The 22,471-nt window shown below is 43.4% G+C and overlaps 1 protein-coding gene across 2 annotated transcripts; it reads right to left on the bottom strand.

The window, feature by feature from the left end:
* Positions 1 to 162: 162 nt before the first annotated feature.
* Positions 163 to 22,322, bottom strand: LOC139367702 (WD repeat-containing protein on Y chromosome-like). 2 transcript variants are annotated; one of them, XM_071105996.1, is made up of 25 exons: positions 22,252 to 22,322; positions 19,348 to 19,466; positions 18,054 to 18,157; positions 16,985 to 17,171; positions 15,355 to 15,472; positions 15,069 to 15,153; positions 14,338 to 14,453; positions 14,121 to 14,191; positions 13,240 to 13,370; positions 12,867 to 12,934; positions 12,497 to 12,645; positions 12,172 to 12,309; positions 11,898 to 12,005; positions 11,535 to 11,762; positions 11,359 to 11,429; positions 10,974 to 11,178; positions 9,649 to 9,867; positions 9,340 to 9,471; positions 8,961 to 9,176; positions 6,982 to 7,131; positions 5,918 to 6,086; positions 5,289 to 5,421; positions 4,865 to 5,036; positions 4,537 to 4,635; positions 163 to 526 (listed from the first exon to the last, which is right to left on the bottom strand). In XM_071105996.1, the coding sequence occupies exons 1-25, from the start codon at positions 22,283 to 22,285 to the stop codon at positions 293 to 295; spliced, it is 3,456 nt and encodes a 1,151-aa protein (XP_070962097.1). In that variant the 5' UTR covers positions 22,286 to 22,322; the 3' UTR covers positions 163 to 292. The 2 variants fall into 2 exon arrangements, with proteins under 2 accessions (XP_070962097.1, XP_070962098.1); XM_071105997.1 differs by lacking the exons at positions 15,069 to 15,153; positions 18,054 to 18,157; positions 19,348 to 19,466; positions 22,252 to 22,322 and having other exon boundaries at positions 14,338 to 14,448; positions 16,985 to 17,361.
* Positions 22,323 to 22,471: the final 149 nt, after the last annotated feature.

Here is a 22,471-nt window from a genome sequence, read left to right as displayed (position 1 = left end):
AAACAACAGGTGGAGTTAAAGTGAAATGCTTACTTATTGGCCCCAACAATGTGTCTCCAGGGGTCAGTGTTTTGGGGTCATAAATAGGATGCCACTGGAGATAACTGATAGCCCTAAGTCCACTCGAAGGTTGTCACCACTGTGTAGTAGACAGTGAACTGGTGCCAATTAAAACAATTTAATAACATGACAGTAATTACACAAATTGTGTATTGAAGCAGTTAATTCAGAAACAGGGAGAAATAACAGGTAAAACCAATGGACACTGCCACAATCACAGCTACTCAGTTCCCTAGGCGATGCTGCTGCCTCCCCTGGTCTGCTGTTTGGGAGCAATAGACTTCCTGCGCGCCCCTTTGTTCGAGCTGAAGCGTACATGAGCACCACGCTTGTTGTTCCTCTTCTGCTTGCCCAGCATGTCAGCCCCGTCCTGGGTCTTCTGCTGCTGCTCCTTCAGTAGCTCAGGTACCGGAGGCTGGATGATGGGCAGCAGGGATGTGCAGGGCATTGACTTGTACACCCGTAGCTGCAATGGACAATGAAGAATGTTAGAGTAGGAGCTGAATACACACAGAATTTGTATTTTTGTCTTCTATGAGGCTTGACATCTATGCTTGCTGTATATAATGTGACATTATGAGGTAAATCCTCCAGGGTTGGGGTCAATTCCAGTTTAATTAGAAATTAAATTGTTGAATTCACTAATGAAGTGGAGAATTAACATTGAATTCAATTCAAATGAACAATCTTCAAGTTATGGAATTTAAATTAGACTGCTTGAATTGGGAAAAACATTTAATCTTTGGAATTGAATATTTGTACATTTCCCAGTAATTTTAATTAATGACCTTAGTATTTTTAAAAATCACTGCAGGTGTTAAATCATTTCAACATGTTTTTATATACAGTGCCTTGCGAAAGTATTCGGCCCCCTTGAACTTTGCGACCTTTTGCCACATTTCAGGCTTCAAACATAAAGATATAAAACTGTATTTTTTTGTGAAGAATCAACAACAAGTAGGACACAATTATGAAGTGGAACGATATTTATTGGATAATTCAAACTTTTTTAACAAATCAAAAACTGAAAAATTGGGCGTGCAAAATTATTCAGCCCCTTTACTTTCAGTGCAGCAAACTCTCTCCAGAAGTTCAGTGAGGATCTCTGAATGATCCAATGTTGACCTAAATGACTAATGATGATAAATACAATCCACCTGTGTGTAATCAAGTCTCCGTATAAATGCACCTGCACTGTGATAGTCTCAGAGGTCCGTTAAAAGCGCAGAGAGCATCATGAAGAACAAGGAACACACCAGGCAGGTCCGAGATACTGTTGTGAAGAAGTTTAAAGCCGGATTTGGATACAAAAAGATTTCCAAAGCTTTAAACATCCCAAGGAGCACTGTGCAAGCGATAATATTGAAATGGAAGGAGTATCAGACCACTGCAAATCTACCAAGACCTGGCCGTCCCTCTAAACTTTCAGCTCATACAAGGAGAAGACTGATCAGAGATGCAGCCAAGAGGCCCATGATCACTCTGGATGAACTGCAGAGATCTACAGCTGAGGTGGGAGACTCTGTCCATAGGACAACAATCAGTCGTATATTGCACAAATCTGGACTTTATGGAAGAGTGGCAAGAAGAAAGCCATTTCTTAAAGATATCCATAAAAAGTGTCGTTTAAAGTTTGCCACAAGCCACCTGGGAGACACACCAAACATGTGGAAGAAGGTGCTCTGGTCAGATGAAACCAAAATTGAACTTTTTGGCAACAATGCAAAACGTTATGTTTGGCGTAAAAGCAACACAGCTCATCACACTGAACACACCATCCCCACTGTCAAACATGGTGGTGGCAGCATCATGGTTTGGGCCTGCTTTTCTTCAGCAGGGACAGGGAAGATGGTTAAAATTGATGGGAAAATGGATGGAGCCAAATACAGGACCATTCTGGAAGAAAACCTGATGGAGTCTGCAAAAGACCTGAGACTGGGACGGAGATTTGTCTTCCAACAAGACAATGATCCAAAACATAAAGCAAAATCTACAATGGAATGGTTCAAAAATAAACATATCCAGGTGTTAGAATGGCCAAGTCAAAGTCCAGACCTGAATCCAATTGAGAATCTGTGGAAAGAACTGAAAACTGCTGTTCACAAATGCTCTCCATCCAACCTCACTGAGCTCGAGCAGTTTTGCAAGGAGGAATGGGAAAAAAATTCAGTCTCTCGATGTGCAAAACTGATAGAGACATACCCCAAGCGACTTACAGCTGTAATCGCAGCAAAAGGTGGCGCTACAAAGTATTAACTTAAGGGGGCTGAATAATTTTGCACGCCCAATTTCAGTTTTTGATTTGTTAAAAAAGTTTGAAATATCCAATAAATGTCGTTACACTTCATGATTGTGTCCCACTTGTTGTTGATTCTTCACAAAAAAATACAGTTTTATATCTTTATGTTTGAAGCCTGAAATGTGGCAAAAGGTCACAAAGTTCAAGGGGGCCGAATACTTTCGCAAGGCACTGTATTTCCAGCTAGGCAGCATGAACAGTGACATGATAAGCCTGAAAGCCTGAGGGAATTGAATTCATATTGGGATTTGTGGAATTGTCAGGGATATTGAATTGGGAATTTAATTATTTGAATTGAACCAACATTGGAATTGAGAGGAAATTAATTCTCTCTGAATTCAAAGACTGACCTGGAATTTTAAGTTAATTAAATGGAATTTACATGGAGAGCCCAGCTAGCACATTTGGTTTCTTGAAAGTTGTGGGAACGCACGTTTTTGGATTACCATTGTTTCAGGGAGCAAAGCCATACGTTTCCTAACCGGTGAAACTGAACGTTTTTTTAAACGTTCTGAGAATGGATGTTTTGCCTGTTCTGGGAACATTCATTTGTAGTTTGCAGGGAAGTCAAAATATTTTACTATGGTTCCCAGAATGTTTTCCTGAGAAGTTTTATAATTTCTGTTCTCAGAACATTAAGTTATTTGAAGATTTTTGAACAACTTAACTTTCGCTGAATGTTTCAGTAAGACTTAATAACACTGCTAACTTTGTTTGGTTTAACTGTTTTGAACTCCAAGCACAGATAGGACACATAAATGAATTTGCTTATGCATTAATCATGCAAACACATTTATTTATTGTGGCACGTGTCAGTGAGATTCAAACCTATGATCCCTTCTATATACCTGGAATTAGTCCACTGTGCCACCAGGATGGTGTTTTTAAAATTCATTCAAAGCTGTTCATTTTAATCTACTCAAAACAGACCACATTTCAAAGGAAATAAGCACTCTAAGATGAGGCGTGGCAAATTAGTGGGCGCAGCAAACACACCTGAACACACTTAAGATGGAGGATAGAGTGTTTTGTTGTTGCTGAGAATGGAATGCATGTTTTTAAATCGCATTCTTAGAATGTTATTTTTTTTGGAAAGTTTTTAATGTTTTGACAACATGACTCTAAATAGAACCACGAGGAAACCTGCAGAAAAAATGCTGAAGTACTGAAATTCCCACAGAAAAATGTTGTTTCTTAAATGTTCTCAGAACAATGAGAACATTACTTTAAAATAGAACCACAAGGAAACGTTATGCTAAAACAAGCGGTACTGGAGCACCAAGTCTGGGACCAAAAGGCTCCTGAATAGCTTCTACCCCCCAAGCCATAAGGTTGCTCAACAGTTAATCAAATGCTTCCCGGAATATTTGCATTGACCCCCTTTTTATTTGCACTGAATCTCTTGAATCTCTATGCAGACTCACTGGTCTCTACCCACATACTACACTGACACTCCAACACACACCCACCCACCTATGCACACATATTGACGACACATGCACGCACACACTCTTTCACATATGCTGCTGTTACTCTGTTTATTATCAAACCTGATTGCCTACCCCTACCTACATGTCACAAGAGGTTGGTGGCATCTTAATTGGGGAGGACAGGCTCGTGGTAATGGCTGGAGCGGAATGGTATCAAATACATGGTTTCCATGTGTTGATAACATTGCATTTACTGTATTACCTCTACCTCTTACCCCTTGCATATTGACTCGGTAGCGGTACTCCTTGAATATAGTCTCGTTGTTATTTTATTGTGTTACTATTTTTTAACTCTGAATTGTTGGGAAAGGGCACGTAAGTAAGCATTTCACAGTAAAGTCTACACCTGTTGCATTCGACGTAACAAATAAAGTTGTATTTGTTTTGAAGTACCAAAATTCCCACCTAAGAAACTAAAAACCTAAGAAACTAAAATTCCCACCTAAGAAATATGGTTCTCAGAATGTGCTAGCTGGGTATCCTGCTCTATTCCCAGAATGCTGTGGGAGGTTGTATGCAAAATAACCATAGGACAACCACACGCTCACCAAGCTCTGAGAAACATATGGTTCTCAGAACGTTAAGTGACCGCTGGGAGGTCATTGAATTTGTGGAATTTACCCCAACCCTAATAGTCTCATGCGGAGGAACAAGGAGATGGTCATGGTAAAAATGGGAAGCACCCACCTGCTCTCGGCTGCTAAAGGACACCTGGAGGTCCGGGGGACAGGAGGGCAGGTGGTGCCTCACTTTCTGCTTGTAGGCAAGCCCCAGGATGGCACTCGTCTGCAGGGGAAATACAACAAGTAATGCTCTCTCACACCTAAACCCAACCACACTTTACAGTGCTATATAACATTCAAATTCAAATTGATTCATTTGAACAATATAACCACAAAGATTTGAAAGTAAGATTGTGGAACTAACAATTCAATGTGATATGGTTGGCCATATATATGGAGCACCTATGTATCCCCACTATCCAGTACCCCGTTGTCATCCTCCTGCCGCTCACCTGTTTGCCCTTCTCTTGCCAGTGCTGCCAGGTCTCCTCGATCTGGTCGTTGCTGTACTGGGCGATGCGTGGGTCGGCTGGCACCAGCTCCTGCAGGTCAGAGGCAGTGCTGGCCATGGCTGTATGCCGGAGCTTCTGCTGGGTCAGTGTCTCCAGGATACGTTTGGCACAGCTGTTTAGTTTTTTGGGCTCAGTTCAGTAAATCTTTATCGTCACAGGTGGGCAATGTGTGCAGCATTAGAAATGTAAAACCATAGAGCCACAACACACAATATAAGAAATAGGAAAAGCGTGTAGGCTTACTGTATAATAGGACATGTTTAAGTAAAAAAACAATGGCTCAGCAATGCACTCACAACAGAGGAGTCACAGTGAGACCAAAAACTCCCAGGTTGCACTTTGCCCTTTGGGGTTTGAGACTCACTTCCAGTGTGGTTGTGTTCCCTGGTTGAGCACTTTGAGGGTCTGGCAGGAGCCAACCCTCCTCAGGTCCACTGGCAGTTCCCAGGGGAAGGCATGGTGGTCTCCAACACGCCACTGGGCCTGGCCAAACGTGCCTGAAGAAAACACTTCTAGTTAGCGTGACATTACCTCTACCCTAGCCTCCAACCAGCCATGCGCATCTATCCTCTATTATGACTGATAGCTCAAACATTGTATTGTGATTATATTTGACTGTACAGATGTGATTCAATAAATAAATAAATAAATAAAAAAAGACTGATAGCAAGACCCCCACTGTCCTAAAAGCATTTCACTGTTACGGAGCAAGCATGTGTCAAATAAAACTTGATTTGAAATGATATAATTTTCATCTAGGTGCTTTTGAAACAAGAGCACACAGGGCAGCAAGTACACTACTGGTTAAGAGCGTTGGGCCAGTAACCGAAAGGTTGCCGTGTCGAATCCCAGAGGCGACTAAGTAAAAAAAAACTTCTGATGTGCCCTTGAGCAAGGCACTTAACCCTAATTACTCCTGAAGTCGGTCTGGATAAGAGCTTCTGGTAAAATGTAAAAATGAGACCGCAACAGGCCCATATGAGAGCACCACACCTATGTAGCTGCCAGCGATGGTCCACAGTCGCACATTACAATCCAGGCTGGCGGTGACAATGAGGCGGAAACGTTCCACATACTCCAGACTAACAATGCCCTTCAGGTGACCCCGCCAGGAGCTGAGGAGGGGCGGAGGGGTGAGGGAGACGCTCCAGCCATCCACCACCTGTCCAAGTGGAAACCGTGAAGAATTAATGAATACATGAGACAGGGTTATAAACTCTACAATCCTCTTTGATTGGAATGAAATTGATAATGTGGTGAAAAAAATATATCCATGTACACTGAGTGTATAAAATATTATGAACAAATGCTCTTTCCATGACAGTGTAGATGAAGAAGAGGAGACCGGTTAAAGAAGGATTTTTAAACCTTGAGACAAATTAAATATTGGATTGTGTATGTGTGCCATTCAGAGGGTGAATGGGCAAGACAAAATATTTAAGTGCCTTTATGGTAGTAGCTGCCATGTGCACTGGTTTGTGTCAAGAACTGCAACGTGGCTGGGTTTTTCATGCTCAACAGTTTCCCATGTGTATCAAGAATGGTCCACCACCCAAAGGACATCCAGCCAACTTGACACAACTATGGGAAGCATTGGAGTAAACATGGGCCAGCATCCCTGTGGAACACTTTTGACACCCTGTAGAGGGCAAAAGAGGGTGCAACTCAATATTAGGAAGGTGTTCTTAATGTTTTGTACACTCAGTGTATATTAATTAGTCAGTGAGAAAGCAACAAGGGATTTGTTGCTATGTATTTTCAATATTTATTTCCCAGAAAGCCACTGAAATCAACATGTAAAATTTGTCTGAACAGGGTCGTGTGCGGTAGGCCCGAAGCAGAGAAAACGTTTTAAAATGGAGGATGTGCCACAGAAACTTGCGTAACACTGATATCGGTCTTCTGTTGCAAAACATTTCACTACAGTGTGCCATACAGAACATGACTGATTTTGTAACTATCTCCTCCTACTCTTACCCACCAAATTAGAATGGTTTATTAGAAATTAGAAAGGTTTATGACGTGTTACTCTAGTATGTTCTCTCTCTATGCTGCACCTCGGTTCTCTTCTCCACCTTCATCCTGCGAGGCCCAGTCACCTTACAGTACCTGGGGATGAGGCTGGGCAGATGAACGGCCTTTTCCAGAGGGGCCATCCCCTCCCGCTCCCCTTGCATACAGAAGCAGTACCTCTCTATGTCCCACAGCTGTGGAGTGGGATAGAAAGTGTTAACTGTAAGTGGCTTCAGATAACCGTCTGCTAGCAGCAAACAACCATATTCACATACAGTGGGGAGAACAAGTATTTGATACACTGCCGGTTTTTGCAGGTTTTCGACTTACAAAGCATGTACAGGTCTGTAATGTTTATCGTAGGTACACTTAAAACTTTGAGAGACGGAATCTAAAACAAAAATCCAGAAAATCACATTGTATGATTTTTAAGTAATTAATTAGCATTTTATTGCATGACATAAGTATTCGATCACCTACTAACCAGTAAGAATTCCAGCTCTCACAGACCTGTTAGTTTTTCTTTAAGAAGCCCTCCTGTTCTCCACTCATTACCTGTATTAACTGCACCTGTTTGAACTTGTTACCTGTATAAAAGACACCTGTCCACACACTCAATCAAACAGACTCTAACCTCTCCACAATGGTCAAGACCAGAGAGCTGTGTAAGGACATCAGGGATAAAATTGTAGACCTGCACAAGGCTGGGATGGGCTACAGGACAATAGGCAAGCAGCTTGGTGAGAAGGCAACAACTGTTGGCGCAATTATTAGCAAATTAAAGAAGTTCAAGATGACGGTCAATCACCCTCTGTCTGGGGCTCCATGCAAGATCTCACCTCGTGGGGCATCAATGATCATGAGGAAGGTGAGGGATCAGACCAGAACTACATGGCAGGACCTGGTCAATGACCTGAAGAGAGCTGGGACCACAGTCTCAAAGAAAACCATTAGTAACACACTACGCCGTCATGGATTAAATCAAATCAAATTTATTTATATAGCCCTTCGTACATCAGCTGATATCTCAAAGTGCTGTACAGAAACCCAGCCTAAAACCCCAAACAGCATATTAAAATCCTGCAGCGCATGCAAGGTCCCCCTGCTCAAGCCAGCGCATGTCCAGGCCGGTCTAAAGTTTGCCAATGACCATCTGGATGATCCAGAGGAGGAATGGGAGAAGGTCATGAGCTTTTTGGTCTAAACTCCACTCGCCGTGTTTGGAGAAAGAAGAAGGATGAGTACAACCCCAAGAACACCATCCCAACCGTGAAGCATGGAGGTGGAAACATCATTCCTTGGGGATGCTTTTCTGCAAAGGGGACAGGACGACTGCACTGTATTGAGGGAAGGATGGATGGGGCCATGTATCACGAGATCTTGGCCAACAACGTCCTTCCCTCAGTAAGAGCATTGAAGATGGGTCGTGGCTGGGTCTTCCATCATGACAACGACCCGAAGCACACAGCCAGGGCAACTAAGGAGTGGCTCCGTAAGAAGCATCTCATGGTCCTGGAGTGGCCTAGCCAGTCTCGAGACCTGAACCCAATAGAAAATCGTTGGAGGGAGCTGAAAGTCCGTATTGCCCAGCGACAGCCCCGAAACCTGAAGGATCTGGAGAAGGTCTGTATTGAGGAGTGGGCCAAAATCCCTGCTGCAGTGTGTGCAGAACTGGTCATGAACTACAGGAAATGTATGATCTCTGTAATTGCAAACAAAGGTTTCTGTACCAAATATTAAGTTCTGCTATTCTGATGTATCAAATACTTATGTCATGCAATAAAATGCAAACAAATTACTTAAAAATCATACAAATGTGATTTTCTGGATTTTTGTTTTAGATTCCGTCTCTCACAGTTGAAGTGTACCTACGATAAAAAATTACAGACCTCTACATGCTTTGTAAGTAGGAAAACCTGCAAAATCGGCAGTGTATCAAAAACTTGTTCTCCCCACTGTATATCGTAATATTCTGATATGGGAACGTCTGCGCTACTAATCCTCCATGATTCTTCCGACCAACCATGATGTAGCCGGTGCTGTCCCCAGTTAGCAGCATCTGGTCTTGCAGATCAGTAGACATGGTGCTGATGGCCGTGCCCTCGGAGTGGACCGCCCGGAACTTGCCCAGCAGCCCCCCCAGGTGGTGGATGGACCAGGCGTACACGTAGCCGTCAGCTGCACTGGTCAGCAGGATGGCTGTGTCAGGGCTCCGCTCCCTGGTTCCCAGGAAAAGAGCCTGAGGGAGTGAAGGAGGGGATTTGTGTGTGTTCAACCAATTTGTTGGTACTTGTTACATCATTGTGACCTGATCTGCTCTGATGTCGTGGGAATATTGCTCAGTGTCTGAGGGTGTCCAATGTTGCGTCCAGACTCCCACTGACTGGTCCATTAGCCCATACCTTCTCCACAGCCAGTCTGGGTTTCTCTAACTCTTTTGCACTGATCGGCTCAGGTTTGCCGCTCCTGTGCCGCTGCTTTGGTGACTTCTTCTGATGAGTTCTCTCATTTTCTTTCTCAGCGCCTGACTCCCCCTGGTGGGGTCAAACAAGGTCAAATGTCAACTAAGAGAGAAGCCAATGGGAGGGTTAGAAGAAGGGTTGAGGTCAATTCAGTTTTCAATTCAGGCAAATAATACATCCTCATTGAAAACACACACTTCATGAATGGACCTTAACCCTGGTCAGCAGTTATGGGTCAGAATGTCTCACCTGGATCATCTCAGGGGTGCTGCTGCAAGAGCTGTCCTTGTCCTCCTGAGGAGAAGGGGGATGAGGAGGGGGTGCACCGGGCCCCACTGAGACCCCCTGGCTGGACTGGGAGACTGTGGCCTCCCCTCTGTCCTCTGATGAATTTGTCCATTCGCTCTCATCAAATGAGCCCTTAGACTCTGATGCCTCAAATCTGTCAAAAGCTGACCTGTCAATCACCTGGAAGGCAGGATTGGGCAACAAAAACATGATAATTTAGCCTTCTAGCATAGGGGTTTTCAAACTTTACTTGCCCAGGGACCCCCTGCCCAAGCAAACTGGCAACCCAGGGACCCCCATCATATGTTAGAAAAAATAAATAAATAAAAACTTGCGTCTTGTAGCCTGGGGCTATGGAACCCTGACCTGTTCACCGGACGTACTACCTTGTCCCTGACCTGCTGTTTTCGACTCCCTCTCTCTACCGCACCTGCTGTCTCTCACACTGAATGCTTGGCTATAAAAAAACAACTGACATTTACTCCTGAGGTGCTGACCTGTTAAACCCTGTACAACCATTGTGATGATGATGATGATTATTATTATTATTATGATGATTATTATTATAATAGCCGGCTGATCATCTATGAATGTTTGAACATCTTGTCCATGTACGGTTGGTTATAAATCTCCACCCGGCACAGCCAGAAGAGGACTGGCCACCCCTCAGAGCCTGGTCCCTCTCTAGGTTTCTGCCTTTCTAGGGAGTTTTTTCTAGCCACCATGCTTCTACATCTGCATTGCTTGCTGTTTGGGGTTTTAGGCTGGGTTTCTGTACAGCCCTTTGAGACATCCGCTGATGTAAAAAGGGCTTTATAAATACATTTGATTGATTATCAGGTGAATGATAATGGCAAGTAGAAGTAATCAACATTTTAAAATGAATAGAGTTTCATTATTTTGACCTCCACACACTTAATTGGAAGAGGAAGTGTAAACTCTAACATACCCTATTAGCTAGAAAGGTATCTTGGCAGCTGAGAAAATATTTTTGTTGGCATGTTAACTGTTTCTGTAGATTTTAATTAATTGTGCTAACGCCAGTTAGCATTGGCTCGTGAAACTACATATAACTTCATACTGGACACAGACATAAAAATGGCATTCTGTTGTAGCTAGCAATATTCATAAAATAACTTTTTCTCCAAATAATAAAACAAATATTAAAAAAATTACGCTGACCCCCTGCAGTACCTCCTCGTACCCTAGTGGGCCATGGACCCCAGTTTGAAACCCCCTATTCTAGGGGATTGGTCAAAAAGTAAGTATGATCACTATCCCCTTACCCGATTGGGCAGCAGTGGTCGCGAACTCTCGCAGGCGTTGAAGCGGCAGAAAGCCCGCCCCGAATCGATGTTCCATACGATGATGTCACCACTATAGGAGGCGGTCACAAGCATCTTGTTGCCGTGGGCATGCATGGAGTAGATATCCTCGGCATGGTACTGGTTCCAGATACGGTACTCCATCTCCATATCCTCCTTCACATCCCTGGCAGCCATAGCAACAACCACACGCCATCAGAGGAGCCTTAAAAAGGTACACTCAGAAGAAATACAACATCATCCGTCATGAAGTTGTTCTGCAGTGTATGATGTCATCACATTGCTCAGTATACATTTAACCCTGCAGACTTTAATGACACATGGTGTCGATGGGAGGTGTACTCACAAGTACCACATGACCCTTTTGCTCCAGCCGGACACATATATCCTTTGGTTGATGTAAATGACCCCAGTCACCTGGAAAAAAAGCAGGGTCAGATGTTCTTATCCCCCTATTGGATAAGGCTGAACGAAGGTAGGCTAGCTACTGATCCCTGATCTGTAGTTAGGCTTAACTTCTACCTCGTTATCGTTCAGTATGGGGAGTGTAGCTAGCAGCGCTCCGTTGTTGAAGTTCCAAAGGCGCAGGCTACCATCCTTGGACCCCGTGATGAGGCGGCGCTTGGGCCCGTCAAACGTCATGGCCGTCACCTCCACCGCCTTCTCCGGAGATGTCTGGAATTGCATGATCTTCTCCCCAGTCAGGATTTCCCACACGCTCACCACGCCGTTATGACAGCCACTCACTACCTGGAACAGAGAGAAGGCAGGCACCTTGGGGTTCAAATGGGACAGAACATTGTTCTTTCATTCATCTCTTAATGAATGAGTTATTTGTTCATTCATCCAGCCAACTGGTGTTTTAGAGTATACCCAACAACTCACCTGTTTGAAGTTGGTGTTATAGAGAGCTGTACACAGGGGCTGCTCATGTGATGTCTGCAGCTTGTGAACAGTATCCACATCATCCACCACTCCATGTAGAACCCCTATCTGCACAAAGATTGCTGTTATAATAGGCAAAAAAAAGCATAGCTGTTGATGCTAGAGTAGCTGTAACATATTTGTGAGACGATAATCTTTCTAGGGCCTTGATTACTTCAATCAGTCCCCTTTTATGTGTCCTACAGTATGTGAATGAACAAGGTGGGGAGCATACCAGAAAGGTGGCCAGCACTAGGGTGTTGGTGTCTCTGTTGTAGTGGACACTTGAGATAGGGAAGCGACTCATGGTCACATTCCTGGAGTGGATGTTCTGGAGACAGGCACAGTCCTGCAGGTCCCACACACGCACATTCTGAAACCAAGAGAGACACAGACAGAGAATAGGAAAGAAAACAGTGTGATCATGTGCGTGAAATCTAGCAGTGCTTCTCTTACATTCATGGCAATTCTTGCTCATCACATTTCTCATAACATGATTTCAAGTAATCCTGATCACCGAGTAACCAGAGACCGTAGATCAGGTTTGTCCCCAGACAGACCTTGTCCTTGGAGATGCTGATGATCTTGTTGTCGCTGCTGTTGACCATGATGTGTGTGATGGCTGTGGAGTGGCCCTTCATCTGAGAGGTGGCACAGTTGTTCACGTACGGGTTCCATATCCTCACAATGCGGTCAAAGCCTCCAGTCACTATGACAGGGATTCAAATTCAAAACACAACCCTTCTTTTAACTTTGAAATTCATTTATCTACACAAAGTGATTTGACAGTAAAAAAATGTAAGAAACAAAATGCAGGTGGTGAAAAAAAAGACACAAAAAAAGATATTTTTGCACAAACATAACCCAAATTACTAATTGCCTTATTATTAGACTTTAGTGAAGGAGGATTCATCCTAATCAATCTCTTACCCAGAATGTTAAACTCGGGAGAGTAGTCAAAGCAGAGGATTCCCTTCCTCAGCTGAAAGAATGAGTTGCTATGATGGAGAAAGCAGTCACTTTTGGAAACAAATTGTATTCCTAAACATTTAGTACTTTTGTGAAAATGAGCAAAATGCTACTGTAACAATCAGGGCTCTTATTCAGTGTCTTAAAATTATTACTTTTAAAGGGCAGCTGATCCTAGATCAGTACTCAAAAACGCTTTGTGAATATGGGCCCTGTTCCTCAGTACGGTCGACAGAGATACAGATACGTGTGAGTGGAATAAGGTAGAAGAGAGAGTTCCTGGACCACTATGTAGGAAGGAGCATGCACTGTGTGCCGGGCAGGGGGAACGTACTGTATTTTAGCCTTCTGAGAGTGGGGCACAGTGGTGAGAACCATGGAAGTTTGGTCAGATGCACAGCAGGTGGCGACAGCGTTTAACTCCGGTAGAAAGCGGATCTGGTGGCACCAGTTATTGTGCAGGGCCTGGGGGGGGGGGGGGGGGGGGGGGCACAGAGGCATGAAAAGTAGAGATACAGTAATGGTGTGAAAAAGGCGAGATCCTGATCAAATAAGAGACCAACGTAATAAATAGGTAATAGAGTAGTGTAATAAAGGCTGCTGAGAGGGAAGTGGAGGCACATGTGGTCAAATGGAAGTGTGGTCTACTATCAGTCCATCTTCCGGCCCAGGCTCCCCCCTGACAAGCAGACTATCATCTTCTACCTGATTAGTATGTATTAGTCAGTGATATGTCCCCAGGGTCACAGATGGGTAAATAGGACAGTCCCTTTGTGACAGACTGATCCATCACAGAGGTAGAGACACTCTCTCCATAACCCCATCCCCTTCTCCATCTCTCACAATGCTGTTGTCATCTCTTTATTTTTCCTTCCTCTCCAACAGACGTAAAACTGTGTTGACTATTATAAAAATAGAGACCTTATCATTAACGTTATTTTCATCAAATCCTTTACATCTCTGCAAAACTCTGGAGCAGGAGAGAGGGTTACCGTCCACCCAAATCTTCATTCCAGTCCTAAAGATCTACTGGTGGGTGGACATTCATTCAAAAGCCTACAGTAACAGACCCCAATTCAGCATAATTGTAAGTGAAGTGAAGACCTTAATTAGTTAAATATTTGAATCAAGTGTTACTGCTGGGCTATAACAAAACCATGTACAGATTCCTGCTCTTAGACTGACCAGAATAATTGCCTTTGTAGAGCAACGTACCACTTTGAAACACAGGAAATACTTGGAGGTATTCTTCAACAGAGCTGGGACAGGGATGCGGCAATTCCCCCCTGAGACAGAGAGAGAGAGGGTAACCATCCACCCAACTAGCTGAGAACCATCATAAGGTGAAGAGAAAGGGTTGAATTATGTACAGTGAAGGGTTTGATAATGTACAGTGAATGGAGTGTTGCATCAGGACAGGGAGGGTTAGTACCAGACTTAAAGGCCCCGCTGTTGAACAGTCCATACTGGAGCACATCACTGGAGATGAAGACAGACACATAACCCTCAATGTCCCCTATCGAAAACACTGCTTTGGTTCCATCTGACCTGGACAGACATATAGACAGACACAGACAGTGTGGGAAATTAGCCTTACACAACAAAATGCACCGTTAACCTCCCTTTGACTGACCTGATGTTTTATCTAAATGTGTGATGCCCTATAGCCAATGTCACACCAGTAATTGAAAGTCCTAGCCAATGCCCTATCAGCAGTGGTGTAAAATACTTACAAGTACTACTTCAGTCGTTTTTTGGGGTATCTGTACTTTTTACTCCATACATTTTCCTTGACACCCAACAGTACTCGTTACATTTAGAAATGCTTAGCAGGACAGGAAAATGGTCCGAATCATACACATCAAGAGAACATCCATGGTCATCCCTACTGTATTTTATCTGTCAGACTCCCTAACCACATACTTAAGTATATTTAAAACCAAATACTTTTAGGACTTTTACTCAAGTAGTATTTTACTGGGTGACTTTCACTTGAGTCATTTTTTATTTAAGGTATCTTTACTTTTACTCAAGTATGACAATTAGGTACTTCTCCACCACTGCCTATCAGTAATCTAAAAACATATCCATTGCCCTATCAGTAATATAAGTTGCTAGGACTAGCTAGTGTCCGGAAATCCAATGCACTTGCCAATGCCCTACCAGTAATCCATGACAACCACGTAGCCTTCCAGTCCAGTCAGAGAGAATACAATGTCACACTTGCTGGCGCTGATGTCATAAAACTCTAACACACAGACAGGCATAATACACAGAGAAACACATTAAATAATGTCTAAAGCTATACAAAGTGAAAGTAAGGGATGTTAAATTGCTACTACCGAATCTGTTCTGATGTGGTTCATGGTTTTGTTCAGGGTTAATTACAATTCTTACAGACACACACCCTCGCATGCACTTTCTGCAGGCTCCACACATGCATACACACCAACGTCTCGTCCGGTGGAGGCGATGGCCAGGAGGTTAAGGTTGCTCAAGCAGATCATGTCGGTTACCCAGATCTGTTGGATGGAGGTGGAGGGGGGGGCTCGTTTCAGCTGGTCCAACTGATAGAGGACAGATAGAGAAGGACGGTCAAAAGTCAGTAGACCACTACAACCACACATACACTCCCGTCCAAAATGTTTGGGTCACTTAGATATGTCTTTGTTTTTTTTGTACAGATGAACATGGTACCTTCAGGTGTTTGGAAAATGCTCCCAAGGATGAACCAGACTTGGAGGTCTAGAATTATATATTTTTTCTACAATCTTGGCTGATTTCTTTTGATTTTCCCATGATGTCAAGCAAAGAAGCACTAAGTTTGAAGGTAGGCCTTGAAATACATCCACAGGTACACCTCCAATTCAGAAGCTTCTAAAGCCACGACATGATTTTCTGGGAATTTTCAAGCTGTTTAAAGGCAGTCAACTTAGAGTATGTAAACCTCTGACCCACTGGAATTGTGATACAGTGAATTATAAGTGAAATAATCTGTCTGTAAACAATTGTTGGAAAAATGACTTGTGTCATGCACAAAGTAGATGTCCTCACCGACTTGCCAAAACTATAGTTTGTTAACAAGAAATTTGTGAAGTGGTTAAAAAACGATATATATATATATATATATATATATAAAAGCGATAATGTTGATGTTTCAACTAAAAGGGATGATGGCCCATGTTGACTCCCACAGTTGTGTCAAGTTGGCTAGATGTCTTTTGGGTGTTGGGCCAATTCTTGCAGCATTGCAATTTTTGACACAATCCAGTGCACACGGCACCTACTACCATAAAGGCACTTAAATAGAAGTCTTGCCCATTCACCCTCTGAATGGCACACATACACAATCCATGTCTCAATTGTCTCAAGGCTTAAAAATCCTTCTTTAACCAGTCTCCTCCCCTTCCTCTACACTGACTGAAGTGTATTTAACAGGTGACATCAATAAGGGATCATAGCATTCACCTGGTCAGTATGTCATGGAAAGAGCAGCTGTTCTTAATATTTTGTATACTCCGTGTATACTGTGTATAGACCACTAATCCCATGTAATAAGGTTTAATTAAGTAAGACACCTGCTTGGTACATAGGTCTTCTGGATCACATTACAGAGATAGCATACCATGCAAGATTCAGAGGGTTTAGATATATTGAGATGTTGGTAATCTTGGTCAGCCTTTACAGAAGCAGTGGTTTTAACAGATCCATGGAGAGACGAGGCAATCCGCCTACGGTGTCCTCAGTGGCCCGCCCAATCAGACGGGTGATGTGTGGCACCACCTGTCCCAGTGGAGCTGAACTATGCCGGTCTGATTTATTGCCATGGCAGATGTCTACTTTATATCCATGGATGAGTCATTGTGGCCAACTTTAAAATAGACTAGGTGGTGACAGGACATCCATCCTTCTCTATGGAAGAGCAGCATCGACTCAATTCATGTTTTTTCATCCTACCATGCAATGCACTGAATTCCTCTCTCCTAACCTCTGAAGGGAAGTACTCTGGTGTTGTAAGTGTGAACACACAAAGATGCACTTGTACACACACAGTGGCGTGCACACACAGACACACTCACGTTGACAGTGCGTGTCAGTTTGAACCTCTCGCTCCAGTAGTTGAGGATGCCATCTCGGCTGACAGACAGGTAGCGTCCCAGCTGGGCGCGGGTTTTGGGCACGGCCCTGCCCTGCCCCCCGTTCTTCTCTGCCTGGGGGGTCTGGAAGGGGTAGAACTGCAGCCGAACGATGGGCTCACAGTGGGCACTGTAGAGAACCAGACAGAAACCACACAGACCTCACAAACCACCAAGACATCAGTCAAAGAACAAAACCTGTGTGGATTATTGGACATTTAGGATTCAGAGTATTTTGTTTGTCAAATATATGAGAAAAAAAGCGGCAAGCTGCAATATTTCTGAAGACCTGTTCTCCAACGATTCCATTAAATGACATTATCTTAGCCATTCTCTGGTGATATTTATAGACTGCCTATATCCATGTCTCCTACAGTCAGAAATAGACCCCAGGGGGACTGGATGCCAGTGATCTCAGATAGACACACCATGAGTAAGGAGAGTAGCAGTGCTGTGTCATCCACGGACATGAGTCATCATGAGTCACTGACACAGACAGGGGGATGCATGCATGGCCACACCAGACACACACAACCCAATACAGACAGAGAATAGGAAAGAAGGCTTACACTTGATAGAACAGAAGAATGCAAAGGGCGTGGGTGTAAAGAGAAAGTATGGGAGATTCATGGAAAAAATCCTTGGACCCTTTGAATAATTTACATGTGAAACTACAAAAGGCACTGTTATATGCAAATAATCTCTTTCACCCTCTCCACACACATACAACTGGGGAGTAGTTGTCCTAGCCAACGATAATGGGAACCATCCATGTCTATCGGAGAGCCATCACTCGTCTCACATACAGCAGTAGCATCCCATCCTTCTCCGGTCTCCCAGGCATGGCACCGTACCATGACAACACACCTAACCCAGGGTCGAATTAATGGACTGAAACACAGAGGGACTGCTTGGACTTTTCCAATAAGAAACGCTTGTTTTTGTTTTCCATTGCAAAATGTTTTGCAACGGTGTGCCGTAATGAATAGGATCCAAATGAAAGAGCACTTACACAGGGACGATCTTTAGAGGTTTAGGGAAGTAGAGGGGACGGTTCTGCTTCTGTAGGGAGTCCTTCTCCCTGTACTCCAGCAGCATGTAGTTTAGATACTCATCCTACAGGCAGACAGGCACACATGAGCTACTGTATGTCCAAAGGCGAATAAGAAATGACACCCTATTCCCCATGTGTGCTAGAGAGTAGGGAATAGTGTGTCATTTTGGATGCATGAAAAAGAAAGTCGCACTCTAGGAGCTCAGAAGCAAAATCATTTTACAACCAATGTTCCGACAGCCAAGCTATCTTCATCAGAGTATGACAAACACTGCAGATCACTAGTTTATATAGTTTGAAAGGACACACACACACCGGTGTCCATAATCAAAGCTAGCTGTGGCTTGATTTCATTGGTTGATTTACAGATGTCAATAGACATAAGTCATGAATGGATAACATGTGATCATAAATACAATTTGGCTACATACGCCTACAAACACTTATAATGATAGCAAAAACACAATAGCTTCAGATCAAACTCTACGTTGAATGTGCAGCTCTGCTTTTCTTTTTCAAGTGTTCTACTCTGCTAGCCAGCACCTCTTCTAAGCAGGTGTGCATTTCTGGGCCTTCATTTTGGGTGCAGCCATTAAGTATGTGGAGAAAGGTGGAATTTTTAAAATATTGCTCACTACTTGTGAGCATAGAGGTTTGCCAAAAAGTCTAATGATCCATGGGTTTCATGAGCAAGCTGCCTGCCTGTGGATGTATTCATATAGGGAGTAAATGTAGTAAAAACATCAGTGAGGAATGAAGAATCATATCCAACTCCATTTGAAACTAAAACAATGAGATCGTGTGTTATTCAAATAAGTCCTTTCTCCCTCTGGAGTGGATGTTGCATTCCAGTCTTTCTAGTAGGAGTCTGGCCTGGATCAGTGTGTGTGTGTGCGGGGGGGGCATTTAGATAAGAGACTCCCACCACAGTCACCCTCTGTGCCTCAGCACACAGACATCCCTGGTCTGGCCCTCTGTCTAGTAACAGGCGAGGGATCATCGTAAATAATGGTTTGGGGTGGCAGCTAGGGGTTTGAGGCAGAGGGGGCTCACTGTGAGAGACGAGTGGCACTCTTTGGGACATACCCACCGGAGCATGTAAAAAGCCTGAGGAAGAATGAAATTTGACTCTTTTTATCCCCCTAGTCCCAATTTCGCCCTGCCATGTACCCATTAACCCATACCCTGAGAAATATAAAACGCCTTTGTTTACAGTCCTGAAAACTACCAGCTTGGCCAGACAGACACCCACCCAGTCCACACCGCCGTCACAGTTGGTGTCCACCTTCATGAAGATAATGTCCACATCTTCATCATCAATGTCACCCATGATCTTCTTGATTGCCTCACGAAACTCTTCCATATCCAATCCTTTCAGCGAGGGAGAGAGAAAGAGAGGAGAAAAGAGGGTCATTAGGATAATAGCCACCAATTGTGCAAGATCTCCCACTTAAAAATATGAGAGAGGCCTGTAATTTTCATCATATGTACACTTCAACTATGACAGACAAAATGAGAGAAAATGATGGTGGAAAAAAAGTATTTGGTCAATAACAAAAGTTTCTCTCAATACTTTGTTATCCTTTTGCATGTAGGGGGCAGTATTTTCGTTTTTGGCTAAAAAAAACATACCCATTTGAAACTGCCTATTTCTCAGCTCCAGAAACTAGAATATGCATATAATTGTCAGATAAGGATAGAAAACACTCTAAAGTTTCCAAAATTGTAAAAATATTGTCGGTGAGTATAACAGAACTGATATTTGAGGCGAAATCCTGAGGAAAATCTCAGGAAGTGCCTCTTATTTTGAAACCTCTGTGTTCCTATACATGCCTATCCTTCATTTAAAGGGATATCAACCAGATTCCTTTTTCTATGGCTTCCCTAAGGTGTAAACAGTCTTTAGACATAGTTTCAGGCTTTTATTTTGAAAAATGAGCGTGAAGGATCACATTGCGTAAGTGGATAGGTGGGGGCTCTCAGAGTGAGTTTTGCGCAACTAAGTAAAGCTGCCATTGTTTCTCCCGCTGTTATTGAAAAAGCTACACACTCGGTTGAAGTATTATCGAATATATATTTTTAAAACAACTTGAGGATTGATTATTAAAAACATTTGACATGTTTCTGTGGACATTATTTGGAATATACGTCTGCGTTGTCGTGACCGCTCTTTCCTGTGGATTTCTGAACATAACGCGACAAACAAACGTTGGTATTTTGGGTATGAAAATAATCTTTATGGAACAAAAGGAACATTTGTTGTGTAACTGGGAGTCTCGTGAGTGAAAACATCCGAAGATCAAAGGTAAACTATTTGTTTGATTGCTTTTCTGATTTTCGTGACCTAGCTACTTAATGCTTAGTGTACATAATGTTATGTTATCGATAAACTTACACAAACGCTTGGATTGCTTTCAAAATCTGAGACGACAGGTGGATTAACAAAAGGCTAAGCTGTGTTTTGCAATATTGCACTTGTGATTTCATGAATATGAATATTTCTTTGTAATATTATTTGACTGTGGCGCTATGCTATTCAGCGGTTGCTGATGACAATTATCCCGGTACCGGGATGGGTAGCGTCAAGATTATATACCCTTTGTTGACAATGACAGAGGTCAAACGTTTTCTGTAAGTCTTCACAAGGTTTTCACACACTGTTGCTGGTATTTTGGCCCATTCCTCCATGCAGATCTCCTCTAGAGCAGTGATGTTTTGGGGCTGTTGCTGGGCAACACAGACTTTCAACTCCCTCCAAAGATTTTCTATGGGGTTGAGATCTGGAGACTGGCTAGGCCACTCCAGGACCTTGAAATGCTTCTTACGAAGCCACTCCTTCGTTGCCCGGGCGGTGTGTTTGGGATCATTGTCATGCTGAAAGACCCAGCCACGTTTCATCTTCAATGCCCTTGCTGATGGAAGGAGGTTTTCACACAAAATCTCACGATACATGGCCCCATTCATTCTTTCCTTTACACGGATCAGTCGTCCTGGTCCCTTTGCAGAAAAACAGCCCCAAAGCATGATGTTTCCACCCCCATGCTTCACAGTAGGTATGGTGTTCTTTGGATGAAACTCAGCATTCTTTGTCCTCCAAACACAACGAGTTGAGTTTTTACCAAAAAGTTATATTTTGGTTTCATCTGACCATATGACATTCTCCCAATCTTCTTCTGGATCATCCAAATGCTCTCTAGCAAACAGACGGGCCTGGACATGTACTGGCTTAAGCAGGGGGACACGTCTGGCACTGCAGGATTTGAGTCCATGGCGGCGTAGTGTGTTACTGATGGTAGGTTTTGTTACTTTGGTCCCAGCTCTCTGCAGGTCATTCACTAGGTCCCCCCGTGTGGTTCTGGGATTTTTGCTCACCGTTCTTGTGATCATTTTGACCCCACGGGGTGAGATCTTGTGTGCAGCCCCAGATCGAGGGAGATTATCAGTGGTCTTGTATGTCTTCCATTTTCTAATAATTGCTCCCACAGTTGATTTCTTCAGTCTTCCCAGCCTGGTGCAGGTCTACAATTTTGTTTCTGGTGTCCTTTGACAGCTCTTTGGTCTTGGCCATAGTGGAGTTTGGAGTGTGACTGTTTGAGGTTGTGGACAGGTGTCTTTTATACTGATAACAAGTTCAAACAGGTGCCATTAATACAGGTAACGAGTGGAGGACAGAGCCTCTTAAAGAAGTTACAGGTCTGTGAGGGCCAGAAATCTTGCTTGTTTGTAGGTGACCAAATACTTATTTTCCACCATAATTTGCAAATAAATTCATTAAAAATCCTACAATGTGATTTTCTGTTTTTTTTCTCTCTCATTTTGTCTGTCATAGTTGAAGTGTACCTATGATGAAAATTACAGGCCTCTCTCATTTTTTTAAGAGGGAGAACTTGCACAATTGGTGGCTGACTAAATACTTTTTTGCCCCACTGTATTTCTGATCATGCCACAACGTATCTTCAGACGGTGTTGAAAATGAGCACAGCGATGGCACTGCTATAGTCAAGAGGCTTTCATGAGGAGTGAGGCATCAGAACGGTACCCTTGTCTCCAGGTTAATTTCTACCGCATATAGACAGACGTCAAGCTAGTGGATTTCACTATCAGAACTGGATCAACAGGAGATGGGGTGTGGATGAGAGGTACGAAATCTATGTACCTCCCCCTCCGTCGGTGTCTGCTTCATGGAACATGGCCTCAATCCGTTGAAGGTGCTCCTCGTTGATCTGGTCCTCCACACGTCCCTGGTTCCTCTTTTCGCCCTCCTCTGGGGAGTCACTCTTTGTGCACCCGCTGCCAGCAGTCGGCTACACAAGGGACGGGATAGAAGGAATAACAGTACTTTTACATCTCTCACAACCAGACAATCAGACCAAGAA

The sequence above is a fragment of the Oncorhynchus clarkii genome, chromosome 16 (assembly GCF_045791955.1).
Source record: "Oncorhynchus clarkii lewisi isolate Uvic-CL-2024 chromosome 16, UVic_Ocla_1.0, whole genome shotgun sequence".
Classification (NCBI taxonomy): domain Eukaryota; kingdom Metazoa; phylum Chordata; class Actinopteri; order Salmoniformes; family Salmonidae; genus Oncorhynchus; species Oncorhynchus clarkii.
This window is presented reverse-complemented; position numbering and strand designations above follow the sequence as displayed.

Excerpts from the sequence above, each read along its gene's own strand:
- LOC139367702 (XM_071105996.1), bottom strand. The coding sequence starts at position 22,285 with ATGTTCCATGAAGCAGACACCGACGGAGGGGGAG. Across the intron at positions 12,310-12,496 it reads TCAGCATCTCCAAGGACAAG|AATGTGCGTGTGTGGGACCT; the intron begins GTCTGTCTGGGG and ends TCTTGGTTTCAG. Across the intron at positions 4,636-4,864 it reads GGCAAGAGAAGGGCAAACAG|ACGAGTGCCATCCTGGGGCT; the intron begins GTGAGCGGCAGG and ends TTTCCCCTGCAG.